General features: G+C 35.9%; 1 protein-coding gene across 6 annotated transcripts; it reads left to right on the top strand.

Annotated features, from left to right (window-relative positions):
- The first annotated feature begins 4846 nt into the window (after positions 1–4846).
- LOC122018855 (thioredoxin H4-1-like) lies at positions 4847–25142 on the top strand. Of its 6 annotated transcripts, none has more exons than XM_042576306.1 (7): positions 4869–4947; positions 6878–6940; positions 7601–7807; positions 8896–9015; positions 23104–23226; positions 24569–24736; positions 24820–25142. In XM_042576306.1, exons 3-6 carry the CDS (start codon positions 7769–7771, stop codon positions 24731–24733), a joined length of 447 nt encoding a protein of 148 aa, XP_042432240.1. In that variant the 5' UTR covers positions 4869–4947; positions 6878–6940; positions 7601–7768; the 3' UTR covers positions 24734–24736; positions 24820–25142. The 6 variants fall into 6 exon arrangements, with proteins under 6 accessions (XP_042432264.1, XP_042432271.1, XP_042432240.1 ...); XM_042576300.1 differs by having other exon boundaries at positions 4871–4947; positions 24569–24745; XM_042576330.1 differs by lacking the exon at positions 7601–7807 and having other exon boundaries at positions 4847–4947.
- Positions 25143–25231: the final 89 nt, after the last annotated feature.

The following is a 25231-nucleotide window of genomic DNA, read 5'->3' as shown; positions in this document are numbered from 1 at the left end:
ACTTAACCTTATATATATCTTTTAGTATAAGATCGACCTGATGAAAGTCGAACGAACATAAGATTTTCTATGAACACCTGGCCGGGTAAAGCTCGGGTGGACCCAGAGATACTTAACCTTATATATATCTTTTAATATTATTGGATTGTGAAAACGCTAGAGGAGGGGGTGAATAGCATTCAAAAAATTCGTAATTAAATCGAGTCGAGTACACAGCAGAAATACGAAAGACACAATGCTAATACAAACTAATTTTACTTTGTTCAGAGCCTTCGTCGACTCCTACTTTAAGGCCCGCACTCGTTGAGTGATTTCGTTGGGTAATCACTAATAATTTGAAAAGATGTTTACAAAATGACTACAGGAACTTTCAAAATGAAATTACCGACAACAAGAAAGTAAAGACTAAATCGTTGGTTGTTGGAGAAGCTTCGCAGCGTAGTAAGAGTGTCTTGGAAGCAGCGCGGACAAGAGCAATCGTAGCAAAAGTTGTTGTTATTTGCTCTAGGTGATGGCCTCCTTATATAGGAAGCTTCGGGTGCTCGGATCCCTTCCAGACGCCTAGAGCATGACATCGGCCCAGCCAATCAGCGTGCTCCACATTACATCGGGATAGAATTTGCATTCCGAATGCTTGGACCACCATTTTCCAGCAACTCAATTTCCTGTAAGAAAATGTTAGTCCGAGGCAAATGCAAATTATACTACCCTGCAAAACAAAATGTTAGCACAATTATAGAGTAGTAATTAGATTCCGTCTCACCGAGATCAGAATTTAGTCGCGATCTCAACTTAGATTCCTGAAATGGTTCTAAGTTAGATCGACGCCTAAGTTCCCTGACTGGAATGCGCGTGTCCTCACCAAGTCACTCCTCTCCAGTGACTTACCTTAACTTACCTGCCAGACATCAGGTCAGTCCGTCGACCTGTCTGGACTTCGTGCCAGCTATCAGGTCAGCCCGTCGACTTAGCTAGATTTTGTGCCAGACATTCGGTCAGTCCGTCGATCTATATAGACTTCATGCCAACTATCAGGTTAGCCCGTCGATCTACCTGGACTTCGTACCATATATCCGGTCAGCCCGTCGACTTATCTGGACTTCTCCTGCACACTCAATCAAAGTGTTAGATCATAATAAACCTAACTTAACTTACTTTGTCAATCATCAAAACTTGAGTTAGACCGTCAGTGCTAACTGCACCAACAAATATAAGATCGACCGGGCAAAGCCTAGGCGAGCCCAAAGATGCTTAACCTTATATATATCTTTTAATATATGGTCAACCGGATAGAGGCCGAATAAACATAAAAGTTCTCTATGAACACCCGACCGGGCAACTCGGGCGAACTCAGAGATACTTAGCTTTATATATATATAGTTCTTAATATACGGTTGGTCGGGTAAAACTCGAACGGACTTAGAGACACGTGGTATTATAAAACTTTTAGTATAAGATCGACTGGATGAAGACTGGTCGAATACAAGGCTTCCCTTGTACGCCCAGCTGGGTAAAGATCGGACAAACTTAAAGATACTTATCTTTAGAAAACTTTGCATATGCACTCGGTCAGGCACAGGTTGACCGAGTTTTAGTTACTTAATGTCATATTGTCTCTAAAATAAAGCTATAACATATGTTCATGTCGGGAAGCTGAGAAGATGAACCTGTCGGAATGACGTGTCTGGAATGTCCACCTCACCTCCATGAGCGAATTATCTTCTGTGTCGACCAAGTCATTGGAAGACCTCCGGTCAATGCTACCTGCAGCCAGCGACCGGGTCACCCCGGTCTCTGGTACCCCGATGCTCGAGGCGGGTCCCATGAATATATAAGCAGCCGCACAATGATAGCATAACTAAATAAATACCAGACGAGTACAGTGACGTACCCTGGCCCCGGGGGCGCCCTCGGATGGGTCGGTGAGCTGGTCGTGAAGCTGATCGAGTCATCGTGACCTGGAAGAGCGGATGCATCTGAGCCAACCGAAGAGGAACTAAGTCCGGCGGTGACGACACGGAGCTGGATACGGCCTGGATTCGAAAGGTGACACACAATCGGAATACAACGGCGACACGACCAGTATGGGACATCGGCATGCAGGCCGGAATACAACATACAGTCACAGCTCATAGGCCGGTTAGTAACAACAACTCACAATACCAATGGTGACACGAAAGACAAAGCACAACGGCTCGATGGCCGAATACACAATAGATGGTTGCCGGAGACACAACGATGGATCTAATTTGCACCGAAAACGATGGAGGCAGTGGCTGTAAAGCCACTGTGGTTGGCTGTAGAGCCATCTAAGGCTGCTGGAGGCGATGACCAAAAAAGGAGGCGTGGCCGGCGCAAAGTGCCACAGGGAGTGCACGGCGACAGCGACCCGTAGGCTTGAGGCAGCAGTGAGATCTGCCCAAGACTGCCCGCGGCGTTGATGACTCACACACGGGAGAGAGAAGGGGTGTTAGTGACTGGCGGGAGAGCCCCCGCGTGACGACGTCAGCGTAGTCGGGGTGGTCGATGCCGGCCTCGTACGTACGCTTCCTCCAGTGGGTAGCGGCGACTTTCGATCACTAAGGCAGGCCTCCCCCTCTTCTCCCTTGGTGGTAACGAACTGCTGCCGAGAAGGGAATCCAGCCAAAAAACATCACTGCAGCATTGGAAAAAACCCGAAGCAGAGAGAAAGAGGGGGAAAGCAGAGGAGCTGGAGGCTCGCCGGCGACGAAGGAGTGGGCTAGCTGATCGATTGGGCTGCGGCGGTGTGGAGCAAAGGGACGATGGCGGCGGGGCAACGAACACACAAGCTGAAAAACCTCCTCCTCTCGACACGAAGAACAAGGCCACCTATAAACTCCAAAGCCCTAATAGTGAAAAGACCCAAACACCCCTCCCTTATTCCCTAATTACTCCCCTGTCCTCAGCCACATCCGCATCAACATACATAATCTACCATATGATTTCTTGAATGAAGGTTTGACACACTGTGGGCTCTATATTAGAATAGATCCCTACAGTATTTAACATATGACAGGACAGATTGATGCAATGACAAGTAATACGACCAGCCTTATGGACAGGCCAAGATACTATAATATAATACAATGACAAGTAATATGGTCGGCTTGCGGACTGACCCAGATATATTCAGCAAACAAACAACCGACAACATTTTAACAGCTTGGCATAGTTGTCGGGGAATATTACTTTAGAAACTCCGGAGTCTATTTGGTTTCTTATTGATGATTCATCTATAACGACATCTTCCTTCAACGACTTTAAAAAAAGTTTAAGTTATAAATGATAAAAGAGGTACATCTGTAAGTGCAAAAAAGATTCCTCGGAAGCTCTTTGAAGAACTACCTAACAAACTCTGACGCATGAAGTCATCTCATGATCACGGAGATCTGGGAGGTGGTATAAAAAGAGATCCTCTCTGTTGACAAGGTATGTAATTCTTACATCTGATACCTTCATTCATACATCCACTATTATTCTTCTTCTACTTGTAAGGAAATTGTACTAACTTGAGTATCGGAGGGTCTTGCCAGGGACCCCTTCCCTAATCTTTGGTCATTAACATTTTATTGGATCGTCTGATGGTACACAAGATCATTGAGAAACTTCATTCTAAATCAAAAGATCAACCATTAGTCAATAAACTATCCATCTGAATTAACATGTCATCTTCTCAATTTCAAATAGGATCATTTGAGTTAAATTGACATTCAAACAATAATTAAAAGACTAGTGAAATTAAGTTAGGCGCCTTTAACCTTTTTAAAAGTTAAAATCCTTATTTATTTCTCTTTTATTTGTAAATACACCCTTAAAATTTCATTGTTTTTTTATAATATAGTATATGGGCTTTGACTCAACTAATTCTAGAAGTTTTTCCCTTTTCGCTTGCCGAAAAAAATTCAGAAGCGCATAATTCCTCGCCTAGTAGTCAATAGAGCTGCTAGGCGAGCCGATCCATAGTAGGGTAGATGAATCCATGGTGGATTAGTTATTTGATAGAGCAGATAATCTTATCTTCTTGACGAATTAAAAAATTCCAATCTAACTCAAGAAGAGTGGTAAGTTAGGCGGATCAATTCATAAGTCCATCATAAAATTATATATATATATATATATATAATTTTATGATGGACTTATGAATTGATCCGCCTAACTTACCACTCTTTTTGAGTTAGATTGAAATTTTTTAATTCGTCAAGAAGATAAATTAATTTTTTTATTTTAGTTTTAAGTTTTATAGATGTTTCTTTTCTCATCCTGTAGCCGTTGATTGACCTATACGAGCGAGCGAGGGCTAGACAGATTGATTTATTTGGACCTGTCTTTAAATAAGTTAATAAAATTTTAACCTTACAAATTATTTAGCATGACAAGTCGATTCAAAGGATAAATCTAAATTAACTGCTCTAGCAATCAATTTATCAAATTTTTTATCCCTTCAGATGTACACATGATGATATTATCCTCATGAGATACAGAGGTCAAATCATGACAAGTAGTTAAATATATCCTCTATTAGTCTATTATATATTATTAAACTGCCTAGATTAGTAGACATACATGAATTATTTCGTGTTGGTCAAGGATGAACTGACGGAGAAGCGGGGACTAGCGAAAAGAAAAATGTCCCGTCGAAACCGCCTATGGATGCTTGCTGAACGCCCGGGGCAAATACTTGCATGGTCGAATAATTGTTAAATTATATTAGAAGAGAATTCAGCAATGGGCTAATAATTTACCGGGGTAAGATTATGGGTTCAGCCCATTAAGAAAAATTGGGCTTCGATCGGCTCTTTCTAGAACCACCGACTTTGGGATAATCGACTTAGCAATCCGTGGTTGTTAGTTGTTACAGTGTCGATCAGTCTGCTCCGAGGAGAACCTGGAGCGGGCTCGATACTGCGATTCGTCGGCCTGAAATAGGTAACTATTCCTTTCCTCACCATGAATTCGGCGACGTCACCGCGACTAATTCGTCCCGTGTGTTCTGAATTTGTTACCATATGAGAAAGATCTCACATTTCCCCGTATTTTCCATTAAAATATGCCCCTTTTTTGATTAGTTGTTGCTGATCATTGCTATTTAGTGCGCCTCTCTGTGTTCATATATCGCCGCATGGTTGTTATCCGTTTACATGGACGAATGGGATATGATGGTCAGTTCTACGTAACTTTTGGGTTTGCCTGTTGCGAATTAAAGACGACTAATTAGAGATCGGGAGATATTAGATGACCTTTGATAACGTAGCTTATAGGTGCACGAAGAAAAGTTTTTAGCTGATTTAGTCATTTTCAGTAAGTCTTATATAAGCTGGAACTGTCAACGCAGCAGAAAGAAGAAATGTCTTGGAGTAGCTAATATTAGAACTTTTGGAAGATATATCGGTTCACTTTGGAGGGGAAGGGCAATAACTTGTTCTTGGAATTTAACGTCCCCTTCCTATTGATCGTCTATGTTGATGTGACAGATTGATAAAGAACAAAAAGTGAAGACATTGTGCCCAAGAAGGTGCCTTTCCTATCAATATGACAAGTATCAAGGAAATCTATGATATTTCCATATTATTTAAGTGGCAAAATCTTTTTAACAGCGCAATTATTTTTCTTGTAAAAATTTGTGTTTAATGCATTATGAGACTGCTATGGCTGGGTGTTGATTGCCTGCGACATCTAATGACCAAAGTGAAAAGTTGCTGGTAGGTGAATGAGGTTGAGTGGATAATTCCCCACACGATACACGCATTTTGAGGCATTTAAAGAGATGCCCAAGAACAAGATTGTTCCTTGCTAGCAACAATTGCCTCAAGGTTGAGATGTATACAGCTGCAAGTTCCTCGGTTCTCTACTTACTGCTGTTGGCAATCTAGTGACTTGGAACAACCGAACAACAAAACAAACTTTTCCTAGATTTAGTTCTTGAGTGAAATACAAAGCCTCTAACCATAGACCATATGTGGCTCTCCGGCTTAGAAATTTGTTTTGGTACAGTTTAACATAATGAAAAGCTATTCTTCAATACTATATTGTGACAACAAAGCAGCCATCAAATGGTAAACAACTCCATGCAATGCAATTGTACTAAGCTATTAAAGTGTATTGACATTTTAGAAGGAGAAGCTGGACAGAGGAATTATCTTGATTACTTTTGTCAAATCATATTAGTTAGGTGATGTGCCTACTAAAGGCCTACGGAGTAAAATTTTTCATTACATTGTAAGCAAGATGAGCATTAGCAATAGTTATACACAATTTTTAGGGGGAGTGCTAAAGTAGGTTGTAATGATTGACCATTATGGTGCCTCTTTGTAAAAATTCAATCAATATCATTAAATAGTGAGATTAGCGGAAACCTAATTTGATACCTTAATTCACTTTCTTCAAATTCATTTATTATTAACAAAATGAAACCTCAAAGATGTATGTATGGAATAAGATACACTACATACATATGCTCAATAAGTTAACTAAGATTGAAAATAAATATAATCTTATCGGCGCTAGAATATTTCACAATTAATGATATAGCTATTCGATTTACATGAATTATCATCTTATACAAATTAAAATCTCTGTCTGCAAAGTCTTTTTTAGTTCTTTTTTTGTGACATGAGAATCATCCCCACGCTGCAGCACCCACCCATCCATGCATTATAATATCCTTATCATATGCTACTGGATCATTTCCTAAGATTTCTGATCATTTATTTTTAGTGGTTGTTGACCCCACCTAGTAGGATAAGATTTGGTTGTTGTATTTTTATTGGCTGTTGAGATTTATTTTCATAGTTATTATCTAGTAAATTTTTCCTCTCATGGGCTTTTAGTAATACAGACCTTGTTCTTTTTTTCACAGAAGCTGATATAAATTGTTGTTTTGGTTCCTTTCTCAATTCAAATGGGAAACTGTGTAAGGAAGGTAAGAAGTTACCAATAGACAATATCGAAACCTTCTCACTATTTAATATAAACAAATTATGTATTTGTTGCCACTGTCTATTCTTTGCATCTCTGACTTGCATCTTTCATCACTATTTTGTTAACATCCTTGCTATATTGGTGGATGATTATCCTGCATTCTAAATATTTTGCTTTTCAAAATACATATGAGTTTGAGCTGGTAATGCTGATGTTAGGAGCTAATTTACCAAATCTAGCAAAAAAGTTAGTTACCTCATACGTCTATTTTTTAATGTGATATGAAATGTAGAAGAATGAAGCTTAACTGATGCACTATGAATTATGGTGCATTAATGTATATCTGGTTTAGCTTCCTAGTGAGTTTGTTCAGATTGTAGGGTGATAATGGGGGCATCATGTTGGCAGCCATGTCTGTAGCTTGAAGCAATTTGTATTGTTTCTTTTTGTCTATTCTGACCCTATGCAACCTACCTCTTTCTATTTATGCCTTTATAAGATACCTCTGCACAATTCTGATTTTAAGGAAATGTTGTTGAACCATGTTAAAAATTCTCTCTCTCTCTCTCTCTCTCTCTCTCTCTCTCTCTCTCGTTTTGTGCTAGTAATGGTATGAAAATGATCGTCTCCTGACATGAAATATCTATCCAACTTTGGACAGTGATGATATGGATCATTTCGTTGTGACTTTGGATGTGTTTGATCCTCATCGCTTTACTATATCATAAGGATCATTGAATGAAGAATGAGGGAATCTGATGTGGATTATTGCCTCTTCAGAAGTCTTATGTGAAACTAGTAACTGGAAAGAAGACACCCTTTGTCCATTATGTTGCTAGAGTTTTCATGCTTGCTATTGCTATTCATGGTGAGAGTTTTACTGTATGAAAGTTGTTGAATATATATATGTTGTGCATCATTGCAAGAATTACTGGTCCTTTAGTTGTAGGACTCGAGACATTACTAGTGAGTTTATCATAAGAGCTCCCATATTACAATGTATAAATCTATTAAGCCATCCTTACTAATGTTGTGGTTGCTTGTTTTCATTAAAACTTTTGTGCTAATATATCTTTGACATTGAATTTTTGCCCCCACACTAACCATCTGATCCAAGAGTCATCCCTGGACCACCTGGTTAACATATGGAAATATGGTCCTTGCTTCCTTTTTTACATTCAAAGCCCTAACTTATTATCCTCTTTGTTAGTCATGTCAATGTGACTAGTTATATTACTTTTGCTAACAATGTTATTAACAAATATGCTTGTGGTGTTGCTTCCAATTCCATTTAATGGTGCAATATGTTTGAGCTTGGGAAGGAGGGATACTAAGAAACAAGATAATGTATCCATAGAGAAGCACATATTGTGCTTTCTTAACTCAGCAGAGTAGTCCATGTCAAGCCTATGCAAGTCATTTAATTGTTGTTAACAGGAAAATGACATGCCAAAAAATTGTTCCAAAGTTGAAAAAGTTGGGATTTAGTTAATAAATTTTTAAATGAGAGTAAAAAATTTTAGACATGATGATTGAGTGCGTCAAGGTAACTTTTGACAAACTAGCCTTGTAGGATTAATTTTTGTGGACTAATATTCTTATGCGGCAAGAACAACTCTTATGGTTTTGAACTACACATACACTCTATATAGAGTTATTTTTTGAAATAGCTTGGAATCTTTATTTGCTTATGTACTCACTTGTTCCTGCTATAGTAGATTAGTTGAGTCTCTTTTAATAATGGAATTTATAGTTTGTTTCTAAAAATATATGGAATTTTTTTGTTATTTCACATTATTGTTTTAAATAGTTAATTGAATTTCTTGGTCAATATCTAATGCTGAAATTTTTATTCTATTTCTCTGGACCATATCTTTGTTGAGTATATATCTATCACTCTTATAATTTCTTCCCTACTTGTTAATTTTTTTACATTATCTTCCCTTTTCCTTTTAGAGTGAGGCAGCTAGTGACATGGATGATGAGATAGACATGGGAGGTGGCAATGTGTATGTAATAACAAGCAAGGGTAACTGGGAGCAAAAGATTTCAGAAGCAGAAAAACAAGGCAAGATTGTAAGTGATTGAAAAGAAAAAGGCTTGTACATTCTTCAGACCAAGGAATATGGCTAAAGAGATTTCACAAAGCATCCAGCATATATTTGAAATGATCTGTCATTAACACTTGCATATGAAGGTTTTTGAGTCTAGCGTGTTTCTGTTATGTGAATTTGTCCCCTGAATTTCTGCACAATTCCATCCAAAATGGTGTTACCTCATTTTTTTTAGTGTTACATGCTGACATGATAGATATGAAATATTGGAATCGTATTCGATTTCATTCTAATTTCATAGTATTTGAATGACCAGAACTTAGTAATTCATTAAAATTTAATAACCAAGGATTTTATTGCAGTTCTGATAATTCAAGGAGATCCAAAGAAGAAATGAAAAGACATATTCATGACATTAAGAATGGGATTGGACTAGGGTAGTAGATGACAGAATTGTTCATATTCGTAGCCTTGGCAAAATAATGTTAGGTGAATTAGTAGAGTTTGAAGAAGGAACAATAGGCATTGCTCTGAATATGAACCAAACAATGCTTGCATTATATGTTGGGCAATGCTTTGATGATACAAGAAGGTAAGTTTTGTAAAACAAATAGGCTGAATTGTCTCAGATACTCATGAGTGAGGGTTACTTGAATATATTCTATCCCTAGATCAAAGTTTAGAGAAGCCTATATTATTCAAATGATTATTATAATAAATAATTCCTAAATAAAATTCCTTTGTAGGGTTTATATCCTTGGATGAGATTTTACTATGGTCATTTTACTTGGATCTGATATAACTTTGGTATTGTAGCTGATGTACAACTTTGTGAAAAATAATTGGAGGCTTTTAGTTGATTTCTACCAATAGATGCCTCTTGCTCAAATTGTACTTAATGTGATTAATATTCAAGTCATGCCATTTTAAAGAAACTAAGATTCAATTAGTGGGAGTAAGAAAACTTTCAGGCTAATTGTTGTAATTATAAATGTATACCCAAAATTTAGGTGGCGTTTGGTTCTCTCGTAGGAATCGGAATGAGAATGAGTATCATAGTATTACGGAATGGGAATGAGTATGAGCTTGGGTATCATTCTAAAAAATAATGTTTGGTAAGTTGAATATTTTCAATTGGAATGAACCTAAATTTTCTTTTTTACCCTTAGAGAAAAATAAGAGAAAAAAATTAGATGGAAGAGAAAGTTGAATGTGAGATAAACATATGATGAGAGAGAATGATGAGAGAGAAAGTGTGATGGGAAAAAATGAAGAGAGGGAAAGTGTGATGAGAGAGAGTGTGATTGGAGAGATTGAGAAGAAAAAAAATATGATGAGAGAGAAAGTATGTTGAGATAGAAAGAGTGATTGACAAAAAATGAAGAGAGAAAAAGTGTGATGAGAGAAAATGAGAGATTGAGGAGAGAAAGTATGATGAAAAAATGTGATGAGAGAGAAAGTGTGATGAGAAAAAATGAAGAGAGGGAAAGTATGAGGAGAGAGAGTGAGATGGAAGAGAATGAAGAGAGATAAAGTGTTGAGAGAAAATATGGAGAGAGAGTATAGTAAGAGAGATTGAGGAGAGGGAAAGTATGATAAGAGAGAAAGTATGATGAAAAAATGAGGAGAGAATGAAGAGAGAGAAAATAATGAGAGAGAGAGTGTGTGATGAGAGAGAATACAAAGAGAAAATGATAGAGAATGTGCGATGAGAGAGAATGAGGAGAGAGAGTGTGATGGGAGAGAATGAAGAGAGAGAAAGTGTGATGAGATAAAATATGGAGAGAGAAAGAATGATGAGAGAGAGAATGATGAGAGAGAAAGTATGATGAAAAAAATGAAGAGAGAAAATAATGAAAGAGGGTGTGTGATGAGAGAGAATACAGAGAGAAAATAGTAGAAAATGTGTGATGAGAGAGAATGAGGAGAGAGAAAGTATGATAAGAGAGAGCAAGGAGAGAGAGTGGAATGAAAGAAAAATTGAACAAATATACTAAAGGTATTTTCGTCCAAAATTTAATTCTTATTCCCATTCGATCAAAACCCAAGGGAGGGGTGAGTTTCATGCATACCCAAGTTTTTGGGTTTCATTCCAAAATCTTGATTCTATTCCCATCAACCAAACACAAGGTTTGGGAATGAATCCATTCCCCCATTCCCAAACCTCTAAACCAAATGCCACCTTAATTTGGTACTACATTTTGTTGTATAAAATCAAAATGTCATACAACATCATAAGTGAGGTATTAATGCTACCAAGGTGGATAGAAAACCATCAGATTTCCAATCTAAAGTCAAAATGTGCTTTTTTTTTTTAATTAGTTATGCAATCAAATTTCTCTCTCTCTCTCCTCTCATTATCTATTTCAAATCTGCTAGTGGCACTCTAATTTTATCTTGCGGAGAGTTGCAAGTGAATTATGAGAATTTATAAACTTTGATAGTTAACTACTTTTAGGCTGAATTTAAGCATTGGATCTGTGATTGACAACGACGACAATAACAACAACCAAACATTTTCCGCTAGATGGGGTCGGCTGTATGAATCCTTTTACGCCATTGAGCTCTATTTTCTACTATATCATCCTCTATATTTAAATAAATTTTATCTTATTTTATTGTTGCTAACCAAGTCTTTTTTTGGTCTTCCTCTTCCTCTTCCTCGTTTGATATACATGTTTATCATAGTTTCACATCGCCTAACTGGAGCATTTATTGATCGTCTAAGTACATGCCCGTACCATCTTAAACGTGCCTCTTGGAGTTTTTCCTCAATAGATGCAACTCCGAATTTCTCTCTAATGCTCTCATTTCTTATTTTGTTCATCCTCGTATGTCTATTACTTCTAATATTGCTAAACTTAAATACCATATATTCTGTTTTTAATCTACTAAGCTTAAAACATTTCCCTTACTAAGCTTAAAACCTTTCCCTTCTAGTGTTTCCCGCCAAGATTCTAGTTTAGCATATACTCCTTCACGTGTTTCATCTATCAAAATAATATCATCTGCAAACAACATGCACCACGGTACTGTGTCTTGAATGTGCGCAGTGAGTTCATCTATAATTAGTGTAAAAAGATAGGGACTTAGAGCTGATCCTTGATGTAACCATATCTTTATTGGAAATGCTTCAGTTACTTCGTCTGAAGTATTTACTCTGGTTGTTACAACTTTGTATATATCCTCAATTAGTTCAATATATGTTACACTAACACCTCTCTTTTTTAGAGTTCTCCATATAATTTCTTTTGGGACTCTATCATAAGCTTTTTCATGTGTAGATCTTATTTTTGCTCCCGATATTTTTCAATTATTTGTCTAAGAAGATGAATAGCTTCTATTGTCGACCTTTCAGGCATGAACCAAATTGATTTTCGATCACTGTGGTCTCCTTAATTTTTTTTTCTATTACTTTTTTCTAAAGTTTCATAGTATGACTCATTAGTTTAATACCTTTATAGTTTGCACAATTTTGTACATCTCCCATGTTCTTATATAAGAGAACTAGAGTACTTATCCTCCATTGATCATACATTTTTTTCATTTTCAATATCATGTTAAATAATTTTGTAAGCATTCAATACCTTATTTCCCTATGCACTTCATACCTTTATTTCCCAACAGCTTTTCGTGCATTTTATTTAAAGTTTATTTTATTTTTAAAGTTTGAATTCTACGATAAAAATTAAAATTTCTATGCTTATTTGACCTACTTAAATTATCTAAGTTAAGTTGGTCACCTAAACCTTCATTAAACAGTTGATGAAAATACCTCTTCCACCGCTCTTTTATTTTTCAATCATTTACTAATACCCTATTAAACTCCGCCCATGATGACCGGTCATGGTCGGTCCCAAGCCCGGATAAAGGAGGAGGGTTGCGTTAGGTTGCCAGCCAGCGTCAAACTATGGCAAATATTTCATGAATGAATCCATTAAACTATTGTGCTAATACTAGGTTGTTCCCCGGAAGGAACGCGTTGCAGGGTCCGACTGTAACGTCTCGGCAAGGACCGCTACATCTCCAGAACTCGGGTGTAGTGATAAATATGCAAGAGTTCGCGTTACAGGGTCCGACTGTAACGTCTCAGCAAGGACCGCTACATCTCCATGAGAACTTGGGTGTAGTGTTAAATAGGCAAGAGTTCTCACACCATAGGTTAGATAAGAACAAATATGATAGGAAAACTAATAATCTAAGATTTGGAACATGGGACATAGGAACTCTCACTAGTAAATCAATGGAGGTAGTAGATATGATGATTAAGAGAAAAATTAATATTTTATGTGTACAAGAGACAAAATGGACAGGTGAGAAGGCAAAGATGATAGAGAACTCGGGTTTTAAGTTATGGTACACGGGAAAGAGTAAAACAAGAAATGGAGTGGGTATTATTGTAGATAGTTTGTTAAAGGATGAAGTTGTAGGAGTAGTTAGAAAAGGGGATAGAATTATAACCCTTAAGATAATAGTGGCGAAAGAAACTATGAACATAATTAGCGTATATGCACCACAAGTAGGATTAGATGAAGCTACCAAATTAAGGTTTTGGGAGGACTTAGATGAAATATTACAAAATATTCCACCAAATGAAAGGATTTTAATAGGAGGTGATCTAAATGGGCATGTCGGAGTAAAAAATGAGGAATATGAGAGAGTACATGGGAGTTATGGGTTTGGAACGAGGAATGAGGAAGGGAAAACTATATTAGATTTTGCGATAGCATATGACCTTATATTAGCTAATACGTTTTTTAAGAAAAGAGAAGAACACTTAGTCACATTCAAAAGCGGGAATAATAGATCGCAAATTGACTTTCTTATGGTTAGGAAGAAGGATAGAAAGATTTGTAAAGATTGCAAAGTCATCCCTGGAGAAAGCTTAACTACCCAACATAGGGTAGTAGTGTTGGATATACGCCTCAAACATAGTATCAATAGAAAGAAAATATATACAATTCCTAGAATTAAGTGGTGGAAGTTAAAGGATGGGAAACAACATATATTTAAAGAGAAGGTAGAAGTACAAGCATTAGGTGAAATAACTCTAATACAACATGGGATAAGATGGTATCAAAGTTGAAAATAGTAGCTAAGAGTGTCCTCGGTGAGTCAAAGGGGCATGCACCGCTAAGTAAAGAATCTTGGTGGTGGAATGAGAAAGTACAAGAGAAAGTGAAGGAAAAACGAATAGCTTATAAGGAATTATATATTTGTAAGAACGAGGAAAATTTTAAAAAAATATACAATAGCCAAGAAAGAAGCTAAGAAAGTAGTGAGTGAAGCAAAAAATGAAACTTTTGAACGGTTATATAAAAAATTGGATACAAAAGAAGGGGAAAAAGACATCTATAGAATAGCTAAAGGGAGAGAAAGAAAAACAAGAGATCTTAGCCAAATAAAATGTATTAAAGATGAATGTAATAGGGTATTAGTAAGCGATGGAGAAATAAAAGAGCGGTGGAAGAGGTATTTTCATCAACTTTTTAATGAAGGTTTAGGAGACCAACTTAACTTAGGTAATTTAATTAGGTCAAATGAGCATCGAAATTTTAATTTTTATCGTAGAATTCAAACTTCAGAAGTAAAACAAGCTTTAAATGAGATGCACAATGGAAAAACCGTTGGACTAGATGATATTCCGATAGAGGTATGGAAGTGCTTAGGGAAACAAGGTATTGAATGACTTACAAAATTATTTAACATGATATTGAAAACGAAAAAAATGCCTGATCAATGGAGGATAAGTACTCTAGTTCCCTTATATAAGAATAAGGGAGACGTACAAAATTGTGCAACTATAGGGGTATTAAACTAATGAGTCATATTATGAAACTTTGGGAAAAAGTAATAGAAAAAAGATTAAGGAAGGAGACCATAGTGACAGAAAATCAATTTGGGTTCATGCCTGGAAGGTCGACATACATCTTCTTAGACAATTAATTGAAAAATATCGGGAGCAAAAACAAGATCTACACATGGTATTCATTGACTTAGAAAAGGCATATGATAGAGTCCCAAGAGAAATTATATGGAGAATTTTAGAAAAGAGAGGTGTTAGCGTAACATATATTGAACTAATTAAGGATATGTATGAGGATGTAACGACCAGAGTAAAGACTTCGGTGGAGTATCAAGCATTTCCAATAAAGATAGAGTTACATCAAGGATCATTTCTAAGTCCCTATCTTTTACATTAATTATGGATGAACTCATCTGCACACATTCAAGACACAAGACCGTGGTGCATGTTGTTTGCAGATGATATTATTTTGGTAGATGAGACACGTGAAGGAGTAAATGCTAAGCTAGAATCTTGGAGGGAAACACTAGAAGGAAAGGTTTTAAGCTTAGTAGATTAAAGACGGAATATATGGAATTTAAGTTTAGCAATATTAGAAGTAATGAAACAATTGTTAAGATAGGAGAGGACGAGTTGTCCGGAACAGAGAGATTTAAATATTTAGGATCATTTTTACAAAACGATGGAGGGATCGAGAGAGATGTCTTACATGGAATACATGCAAGGTGGGTGAAATGGAGGAGAGCGTCGGGTGTTCTATGTGACCGTAAAGTATCTCTTAAACTTAAAGGTAAGTTCTATAAAACCGCAGTTAAACCTACTATGTTATATGGAGCTGAACTCGAGCACATGAGCAGAAGATGAGAGTTGCAGAGATGAGGATGTTAAGGTGGATGTGTGGACATACGAGGATGGACAAAATAAGAAATGAGAGCATTAGAGAGAAAGTAGGAGTTGCATCTATTGAGGAAAAACTCATAGAGACACGTTTAAGATGGTATGGACATGTACTTAGACGACCAATAAATGCTCCAGTTAGGCGATGTGAAACTATGATAAACATGCATATAAAACGAGGAAGAGGAAGACCAAAAAAGACTTGGTTAGCAACAATAAAACAAGATAATTTATTTAAATATAGATGATGATAAATAGGAGATAGAGCTCAATGGCGTAAAAGGATTCATACAGCCGACCCCACCTAGTGGGAAAAGACTTGGTTGTTGTTGTTGTTGTTGTTGTTTACTAATACCCTATTATATTCATCTTTAACATAGTTGTCAAAAGCGCAAAGCGCAAAAAAGCGCTCAAGGGTCTTGGGGCTTGAAGCGCAAAGCACAAGGCGAAGCGCAGGCTTTACGGAAAAAAAACATAATAAACAAAAGGGCTATTATATCTATTAAAAAAACTTTCAAAATGTCTTTGAAAATCCAAATAATCATAAACAAAATATTCTTTGATGAAGTTGCAGATTACTGAAAATTAAAAGTCTTTGAAAATATGATACATGAAATATCAAATATCAAAATAATCATCTTCTTCATCTTCATTGTCCAAATCTATGTCATCAGCTCCATCGCTTGATTTGTATCCATCAGTATCTTCTTCTTCAGTTTCATTATCAAGATTAATTTCTTCTTCATTTACAAGACTAGTTTGAGGTGAAGACTACTTTCTTTTTGCTAATGCAGATGATGATGTCCCTTTTGAAGAAGACGCATTTCGAGATCGAAAGCCATATGCACTTTCACCAACCCCAGATGCTTGTGCTACATCACTCCAACGCAAATCTTCACCTTCAAAGACAAAATCATTATCATTGTCTTTATCACTGTCATTCAATTTTCCCAACAACCATTCATTACTATCATCTATCTCTGACAAAGTAATAGGATCAATCTTATCTCGCATGTCATATCTTCTCCTCAAAGCTCTATTGTACTTGATATATACCAAATCATTCAATCGTTGTTGAGACAACCTATTTCTTTTCTTAGAATGTATCTACAAAAAAATTTAAAAGTAAAAGGTTAAGTTCATAATATAAATTTTAATATGTATTAAAAAAAAATCCAACTTACATGTTCAAAAACACTCTAATTACGTTCACAGCTTGAAGAAGAGCATGTGAGGTTTAAAATCTTCATTGCAAATGTTTTTAATTCAGGCGTTGATGCACCATAAGAAGACCACCAATCAGCTTGAAAAACAAAAACATATAAATTATAAGATTAACTTTATTACCATCCAATATTGATATTGCACAATATATTATTTATAAATTTACCTGGCGATTTTAAAGTTCTTTGTCGGAGCAAACCAAAAAGTCCTGCTTTCTTGTATTTTTCCAATTGATTTGTGATCTTATCTTGTAAATCCTCATCTCTCACCAATCTAGATATGCACTTGTACAAACCCTCCATCACTTCTGTATCATTTTCTATATCAGGGTTTGAGTAAAAACACTCTGGATTTAAGAAATATCCGGCTGCGTGCAAAGGTCGATGCAGTTGAATGTTCCATCTTTTGTCAATGAATTCAAAAATGCTACGATATTTCTCTTCATTATTGTTAAATGACGCAGCGATAACTTCTTTGGCCCTGTCCATTGCCTCATAAATATAACCCATAGGAGATCGTTTTTCACCGTCTACCAGCCGTAATACTTTTACTAATGGACCACCAACTTTTAATGCAAAAATCATATTTTTCCAAAAAGAAGGCATCAATATCACTTCTGCTACACGTTTTCCTGCGGCCTCTTTGGAAAATCGACTATTTGCCCACTTTTCAGATGTAAACATCTTTCTCAGATTTGCTTGTTGTACATGAAACCGCTTTAAAGTCAAAAAAGCGGTTGCGAAACGTGTCTTTGCGGTTCTTACCATGTCTCTCTGTCCAGTAAACTCTCTCATCATGCTCAATACTTGTGGTCTGTTATAACTATAACCATTCACCATCAATGCCCGTTCATGCAATTTTCTGAGATGAGGAATTTTGAATATATCCTTAAGCGACAAATCTAAATAATGAGCTACACAGGGAGTCCAGTATAAGTGTGGAAATCGGTTTTCCAAAAGACGACCTAAAAAAACAAAAACATTTAATCAAAAAAATTAAAAACATAATTCAATTATTAATTGGAACTTGGAAATAACAGGCTAATATTTAACAAAAATTTAAAATATTACCTGCACTGACATTGTAGCTTGCATTATCTGTTACAATCTGAACCACATTTTTTTCTCCAATGCGATACACAAATTTAGAAAGCAACTCAAACATTTTGTCCGCTGTGTGAGAATAGCTTGAAGCATCAACTGATTCGACAAATACACTTCCTTTGGGACCATTCACCAAAAAATTTATAAGAGTCCTACCCTTTTTATCTGTCCATCCCTCTGCCAAGATTATGCACCCAAACTTTGCATGATCTTCTTCATGGGATTTGAGAAGTGAGTTCGTATTTGCCAACTCCTTCAAATACTTAACCCCCACTTCATGATATGATGGAGGTTTCATCCCAGATCCAAATTGTCCAATAGCTTCAATACAAGGCTTAGAAGAATCATATTTAACAACATTAAAGGGAATTCCAACATCATACATCCATTTTGCAAATTTCTCAACTGCAATATCTCTTAACTTCTTTTTATTTTCATCAAATTATCCTTTGTTTTTTGCACGTCTTTGTTTGACAATTTCATCGACATCTTTCATAAAATAAAAGATTAATAGGCCCAGTTTGTTTACACTTTTTACCTTGGGTCGTAGGATGGTTGCTTGAATCTGATATTGGTCGTTTCCCTTTCACTTTAGTTTGATGATCATCTTCTTCATCTTCTTCCAAATCTTCCAAATTATCAACATCATCAGAATGAGGAATTTCATCTATTTGATTCTTCAAATTATTTTTTTTTTTGCATAAACTCTCTAATTTCTTCTTTAACATGCTCAGGACATTTCGGACAAGCTTTCACATTTCTATTGCCCCCAACTAAATGTAACTTGTGTCGATAAATTCCACCGTTTGTTATTTTACCACAAAAAATACAACTGACAACATTTGAATTTTTAGGATTTGAACATGTTGCATAATTCCAAGCAATATCTTTTCGAGTGGATGAAATTGTTATATTTGACATGGAACTCAAGAATCAAGAGTCAAGAGCGCTGCAATTAGTAATAAACAATCAATAAGTAAAAAAAATATAAAATAGTAAAAAATATCAAAATATAAATCTGATTTATACGAATTAATTACAATTTTTAATTTTAAATATATATATTTTTATATATTTAAATCTGATTTATATGTATTAATAAAATTTATTATATTTTTTTTATTTTACATATATTTTTTTATATATTTAAATGATTAAATCTGATGTATATGTGCTCATAATATTTATTAGATTTTTATTTTTTATACATATTTTATATATTTAAATATGATTTATATGTATTAATAGAATTTATTAGATTTTTTATTTTAAATATATTTTTTATATGTTTAAATAATTAAATCTGATTTATAATTAATAAAGTTTATTAGATTTTTTTTTAAATTTTATGTTTAAAATTTAAATAATTAAATCTAGTTTAAAATTAATAAGATTATTAGATTTTTTAAATATTTTTGATACATTTAATTAAAATTTAAATAATTAAATCTGATTTAGAAATTAGAATTAATAATATTTATTAGATTTTTGTTTATTTTAAATAATTTTTATATATTTAAATCTGATTTATATAAATTAATGCAATTTATTAAGTTTTTTTAAATTTTAATTTATTTTTTATATCTTTAAATTAAATTGATATGAATTAATAAACTTTATCAATTTTTTTATATTTTTAATTTTGTTTATATATTTAAATTTGATTTAATAAAATCAAACTTTTTCTCCTTTCACCGTTTCACGCGAGTCGCGACCACGGCCATCGCGATGCCCTCGACGCCGCCAGAGCCATCGCCGGAGGCCACCGACGTCGCCGGAGGCGTCGCGGGAAGCCTCCGGCGTTGGAGAACTCCCGCGACGCCGCTAGAGGCGTCGGGTCCCTCCCGCGACGCCGCTGGAGGCGTCGGGGCCCTCCCGCGACGCCGCTGGAGGCGTCGGAGGCCTCCCGCGACGCCTCCGACGCCGCCGGACGCATCCCGGGACGCCGCCGGAGGCGATCGCAGAATGGCCAGGATGCTTCAAACTGAATTTAAGTAACAGAAATTGAAAACTTACCGCGACGCGTGAAGAAGCGGCAGCACACATGAAGAAGCAGCCACAGCAGATCCGTCTAGTTACAGCAGCGGCAGACGCAACGAACAGCGGCGGGAGATGAAGAGACAGGTTTAAAGAGATTAATTAGGGCTTTAAATAAAATTTAAAACAAAAAAGGAATCTTTTAGGGTCGTTGCACTTCGCTCGCTTCTGCGCAAAGCGCAGCGACGCGCGCACTTCTTAAACCTGTTGCGCTTCCAAGTTCTCGGAAGCGCAAGGGCTGCGCCTCGCTTCGCTTTGCGCTTAAGCGAGCGAAGCGAGCGCTTTTGATAACTATGATCTTTAATACATTTTATTTGGCTAAGATCTCTTGTTTTCCTTTCTATCACTTTAGCTATTCTATAAATGTCTCTTTCCCCTTCTTTTGTATCCAATTGTTGATAAAATCGTTCAAAAGTTTTATTTTTTGCTTCACTCATTACTTTCTTAGTTTTTTTGCTTGGCTATTGTATATTTTTTTAAGTTTTCCTCGTTCTTACAAATATTTAATTCCTTATAAGCTATTTGTTTTTCCTTTACTTTCTCTTATTCTTTCTCATTCCACCACCAAGATTCCTTACTTAGTGGTGCATGTTCCTTTCACTCACCGAGTACACTCTTCGCTACTATTTTCAACTTTGATACCATTTTATCCCATGTTGTATTAGAGTCATCATATATTTCACCTAATGCTTGTACTTCTACCTTCTCCTTAAATATATTTTGTTTTCCATCCTTTAACTTCCATCACTTAATTTTAGGAATCGTATATATTTTTTTCTATTGATACTATGTTTGAGGCGTATATTCAACACTACTAACCTATGTTGGATAGTTAAGCTTTCTCCAGGGATAACTTTGCAATCTTTACAAATCTTTCTATCTTTCTTCCTAACCATAAGAAAGTCAATTTGTGATTTATTATTCCCACTTTTTAATGTGACTAAGTGTTCTTCTCTTTTCTTAAAAAACGTATTAGTTAATATAAGGTCATATGCTATCGCAAAATCTAATATAATTTTCCCTTCCTCATTTCTTGTTCCAAACCCATAACTCCCATGTACCCTCTCATATTCCTCATTTTTTCACTCCGACATGCTCATTTAGATCACCTCCTATTAAAATCATTTCATTTGATGAAATATTTTATAATATTTCATCTAAGTCGTCTCAAAACTTTGATTTGGTAGCTTCATTTAATCCTACTTGTGGTGCATATATGTTAATTATGTTCATAGTTTCTTTCACCACTATTATCTTAAGAGTTATAATTCTATCCCCTTTTCTAACTACTTCTACAACTTTATCCTTTAACAAACTATCTACAATAATACCCACTCCATTTCTTGTTTTACTCTTTCTAGTATACCATAACTTAAAACCCGAGTTCTCTATCATCTTTTCCTTTTGCCTACTCATTTTGTCTCTTGTACACACAAAATATTAATTTTTCTGCTAATCATCATATCTACTACTTTCATTGATTTACCAGTGAGAGTTCCTATATTCCATGTTCCAAATCTTAAATTATTAGTTTTCCTATCATATTTGTTTTTATCCAACCTATGGTGTGAGAACTCTTGCCTATTTAACACTACACTCAAGTTCTCATGGAGATGTAGCGGCCTTTGCTGAGATGTTATAGTCGGACCCTATAACGCGAACTCTTGCATATTTAACATTACACCCAAGTTCTGGAGATGTAGCGGTTTTTGTCGAGACGTTATAGTTGGACCGTGCAACGTGTTCCTTCCGGGGAACAACTTAGCATTAGTACAATAGTTTAATATATTCATTCATTGAATATTTGTCATAGTTTTAACGCTGGCCGGCAACGTAACGCAACCCTCCTCCTTATCCAGGCTTGGGACCGGCCATGACCGGTCGTCATGAGCGGAGTTTGGATCTGTAATTGAACCTACCAAAATTCATGGATCATGAATCCTTATATGTGGCATTAGAGCTGATCTAACCTTATACACGATTGGTTTCTGGGAAAAAGCTACTTGTTTGATGGTGGAACCATCATTAGGCTATGTCTCAATTAGAGATTATAGGATATGAGTGTTAATTTAAACTTTAATAAGATATGAAGCTTTGAAGCTTTGAGTGAGAGAAGTTGTGACGTTCTACTTTAGTCCCACATATAGAATTGTGGGCTAAAGAATGATTTTATTGGATTAGATGATCATTTTTTAACATTCCTTTGTGTTTGGATCATTGACAACTTTAACAAGGGTGACTTACAACTCTGTATAGAGTTCAATTTTATGCTCACAAGTTTTGCTTGGCAGTGGTAGAGCACCCTTGTTGTTGATGGGTAGCTGGATTAAATTGGAGAGGATTAGTGGGAGGGCTCTAATTTGTAGGAATGGCAAGGTGTTAGTACCCACATTTTTTTGGTATTACCCGAACTTAAACCTCATTAAATATCTGCTACTCAGGGCCCATTTACATATCCACTATAGATGATACATGGGTACCTGCAATTTTACGCAAACCCAAATGTGTCTTGAACTCAAACCAGACTTAAATGGCTCTGATTCTTGTGGGTAGCCGATTGTCAGCTACCCATTTCTGTCCCTACTAATTTTCTTGCCATTGTTCCAACGAAATCCTTTACCCTCATTTACTTTGGTTGGCAGCAGTGAATATTCGTCTTCCTCCACGATGGCTATAGGAGATTGGGAAGGAGCAAGGGAGAGAAAGGGAGGTAGAGGCTTAGCTAGAGGGAGAGATTGTTTTAATTAGTAAAATAATTTAAAAAATGATATTTTGTTCTGAAAAGAGATGCTGAACTTTCCAGGCAGCTGTTCATAGGCCTCTGTCAAATAAGTGACGGAGTGATCTCAGTGACTTGTAATAGCTAATCTAAAACATATTCATGAAAAAACTCATACCCAATTTAAATCTTCTTGGGTAATTAGTTCAAAGATCTGCATAGAAGTTGTAACATCACAGGTTGAGACTAATTTTATAGTTCTTCACATATAGCTTATTTTTCTTTTACCATAGAACCTGAATGTTCCTATATGATTTTCCACAGGTTGTAGCAAACTTCAGTGCATCTTGGTGTGGCCCATGCAGAGTGATAGCGCCTTTATATGCAGAGTTATCTGAGAAGTATCCTTCACTGATGTTTTTGACCATAGATGTTGATAAACTAATGGTAATATCTTCTTTTATTTAAATTTCTTCACAATCCAGTCCATATTTAAATTCTAGTTCACTTATTATAATTCTTACTTTTTCTCGAGAAGGCTGGCACATTGTGCTGGCATAAGGTCATTGTCCTTGTTTCTTCCTGCTAATTCGTCCTCATTTCCTTTGGTGTGGTGTTGCCATCCTTTGGTTGTTTGAATTATTCCATAATCCTGTGCTTGTGTGAATTATCAGTCCACTTATTGTTGTTCTTGCATCATTTCCTTGAGAAAACGGGCACATTGTGCTTGCATAAGGTCATTACCCTTGTTGCTTCCTGCTAAATCATCCTCATCTCCTTAGTTATGGTGTGCGATCCTGATGCTTCTTTGAATTACGATTGGAGAATAGAGATATCTGTTACTCAAGGCGGTGAACATAGTATATTATGGATAATCACATCAAACTCTAGGTAAAAATGGTGAATCAGTTTGTGTCAATATGTTGGAAAGCTGAATTAACTTGTAGTTTTGGTAGGGACTTACTCTGTATGATATAAATTGCAATACAGGTTTCCTAGATAAGCTCATAATAAGTTTTTTTTTAAGACTTGAGTTTTGAATTTGTCTTTATGTTATTTGCTGTGTCTTGGTATCATAGTACTCATACCTCCTGTGGTTATTGCAATCCATAGCACTGCCAGATTGAAAATTGCTCCCACTCAGTGTTCTGCTAGATGATTCTCTGAAGAAGCGTGTACACCATTAATCTTGCAGTACCAATTTCAGAACATTCTTAGTTGCTTAAATTTTTGTCAGTTTTCTAAATTGGTCATGAACTCGTGATAAAGATTAGTAGAGTTTCTAAATGCTAAGGTTGCAAGTGTTAGGCTTTTAGCTCATTGAAACTGCTAAGATGTTTTTCTCTTAGTTATCTGTGCAAAGTTTTGGAAGAGAAGAATACCCACCATTGATTTAAGATATACACTGTTGTTGCTAAAATACCTCCAAGCACGGGCAGCACAGAAGTACAAGTTATATTTAAATAGCTTTTCACATGACGATATGGACAACCAGATGCAGCCCAGAATATCTTAACTTGCATCTCATTTTCTCTTTTCCTGCACTCAATTAAAGTTGAAATTTACTTAGAACCGTATATATTTATAATAGCCAAATGTTGTTCTGCTCATAGACATTCTGATTTGCTTTGTTTAGTATATAAATGCCAAGGTGAATCATTCTACCGCGCAATATGATTAGCAGCAAAGCGTGCCAATCAAACATTATAAATAGAGTGGATTTTAAGCTTATGAATTATCTTTTAGGAATTTTGTTCCATAGATTATATATATGATATACACTTTTCAGGAATTTAGCTCCTCATGGGACATCCGAGCAACTCCAACATTCTTCTTTCTGAAAGACGGGGAGCTAATGGATAAACTTATCGGTGCTAATAAACCAGAGCTAGAGAAAAAGATAGCTACCTTTGCTGATTCCTCAACTCAGTGCTCCAAGGACACAGCTCTATGATGAGAAAGCATTGTACCTTTGTATCCTTGTGTGTGTTTTCCTCTTTTTCGCTCTCAAAACTAAGGTTGGATTTCTTGATTTCACAGGAAAACACTATTGGCAAGGTTCACGCAGGCTGCTTACTACCTTTTAGTACTGGAGAAACTTGTCGAGGCTATACATACAGTAATTCTTTTGATGTCTGTGGTGAATAGACGGTAGTCATATTGTAGACGTGGTGCACGCGTATTACCCTAGGAAATGGTGGTATTCGTACCATTTTGTGTATGTCAGGAATTTTAACTTTCTAAGGAAATGAGGCATTGAATTAGTGGCCCAATATTATTCTGCGTTCACCATTTGTACAGCCTCAAGGCTCAAGGTTTGTAGTAGTAGAATATCATGCTCTAAATTAATTATTTTTTGATAATTTAGATGCTTGGAATGTTAAAAAGGAAGGAAAGAGGTTTTCCATCAAGTCTTTTCATGTGGAGAAGAAAAAAGTAAGAGCAAGTGACC

Source organism: Zingiber officinale, chromosome 1A (genome assembly GCF_018446385.1).
Source record: "Zingiber officinale cultivar Zhangliang chromosome 1A, Zo_v1.1, whole genome shotgun sequence".
Taxonomy (NCBI): Eukaryota; Viridiplantae; Streptophyta; class Magnoliopsida; order Zingiberales; family Zingiberaceae; genus Zingiber; species Zingiber officinale.
Note: the sequence above shows the minus strand (reverse complement) of the source record. Positions and strands in the feature narration are given on the sequence as shown.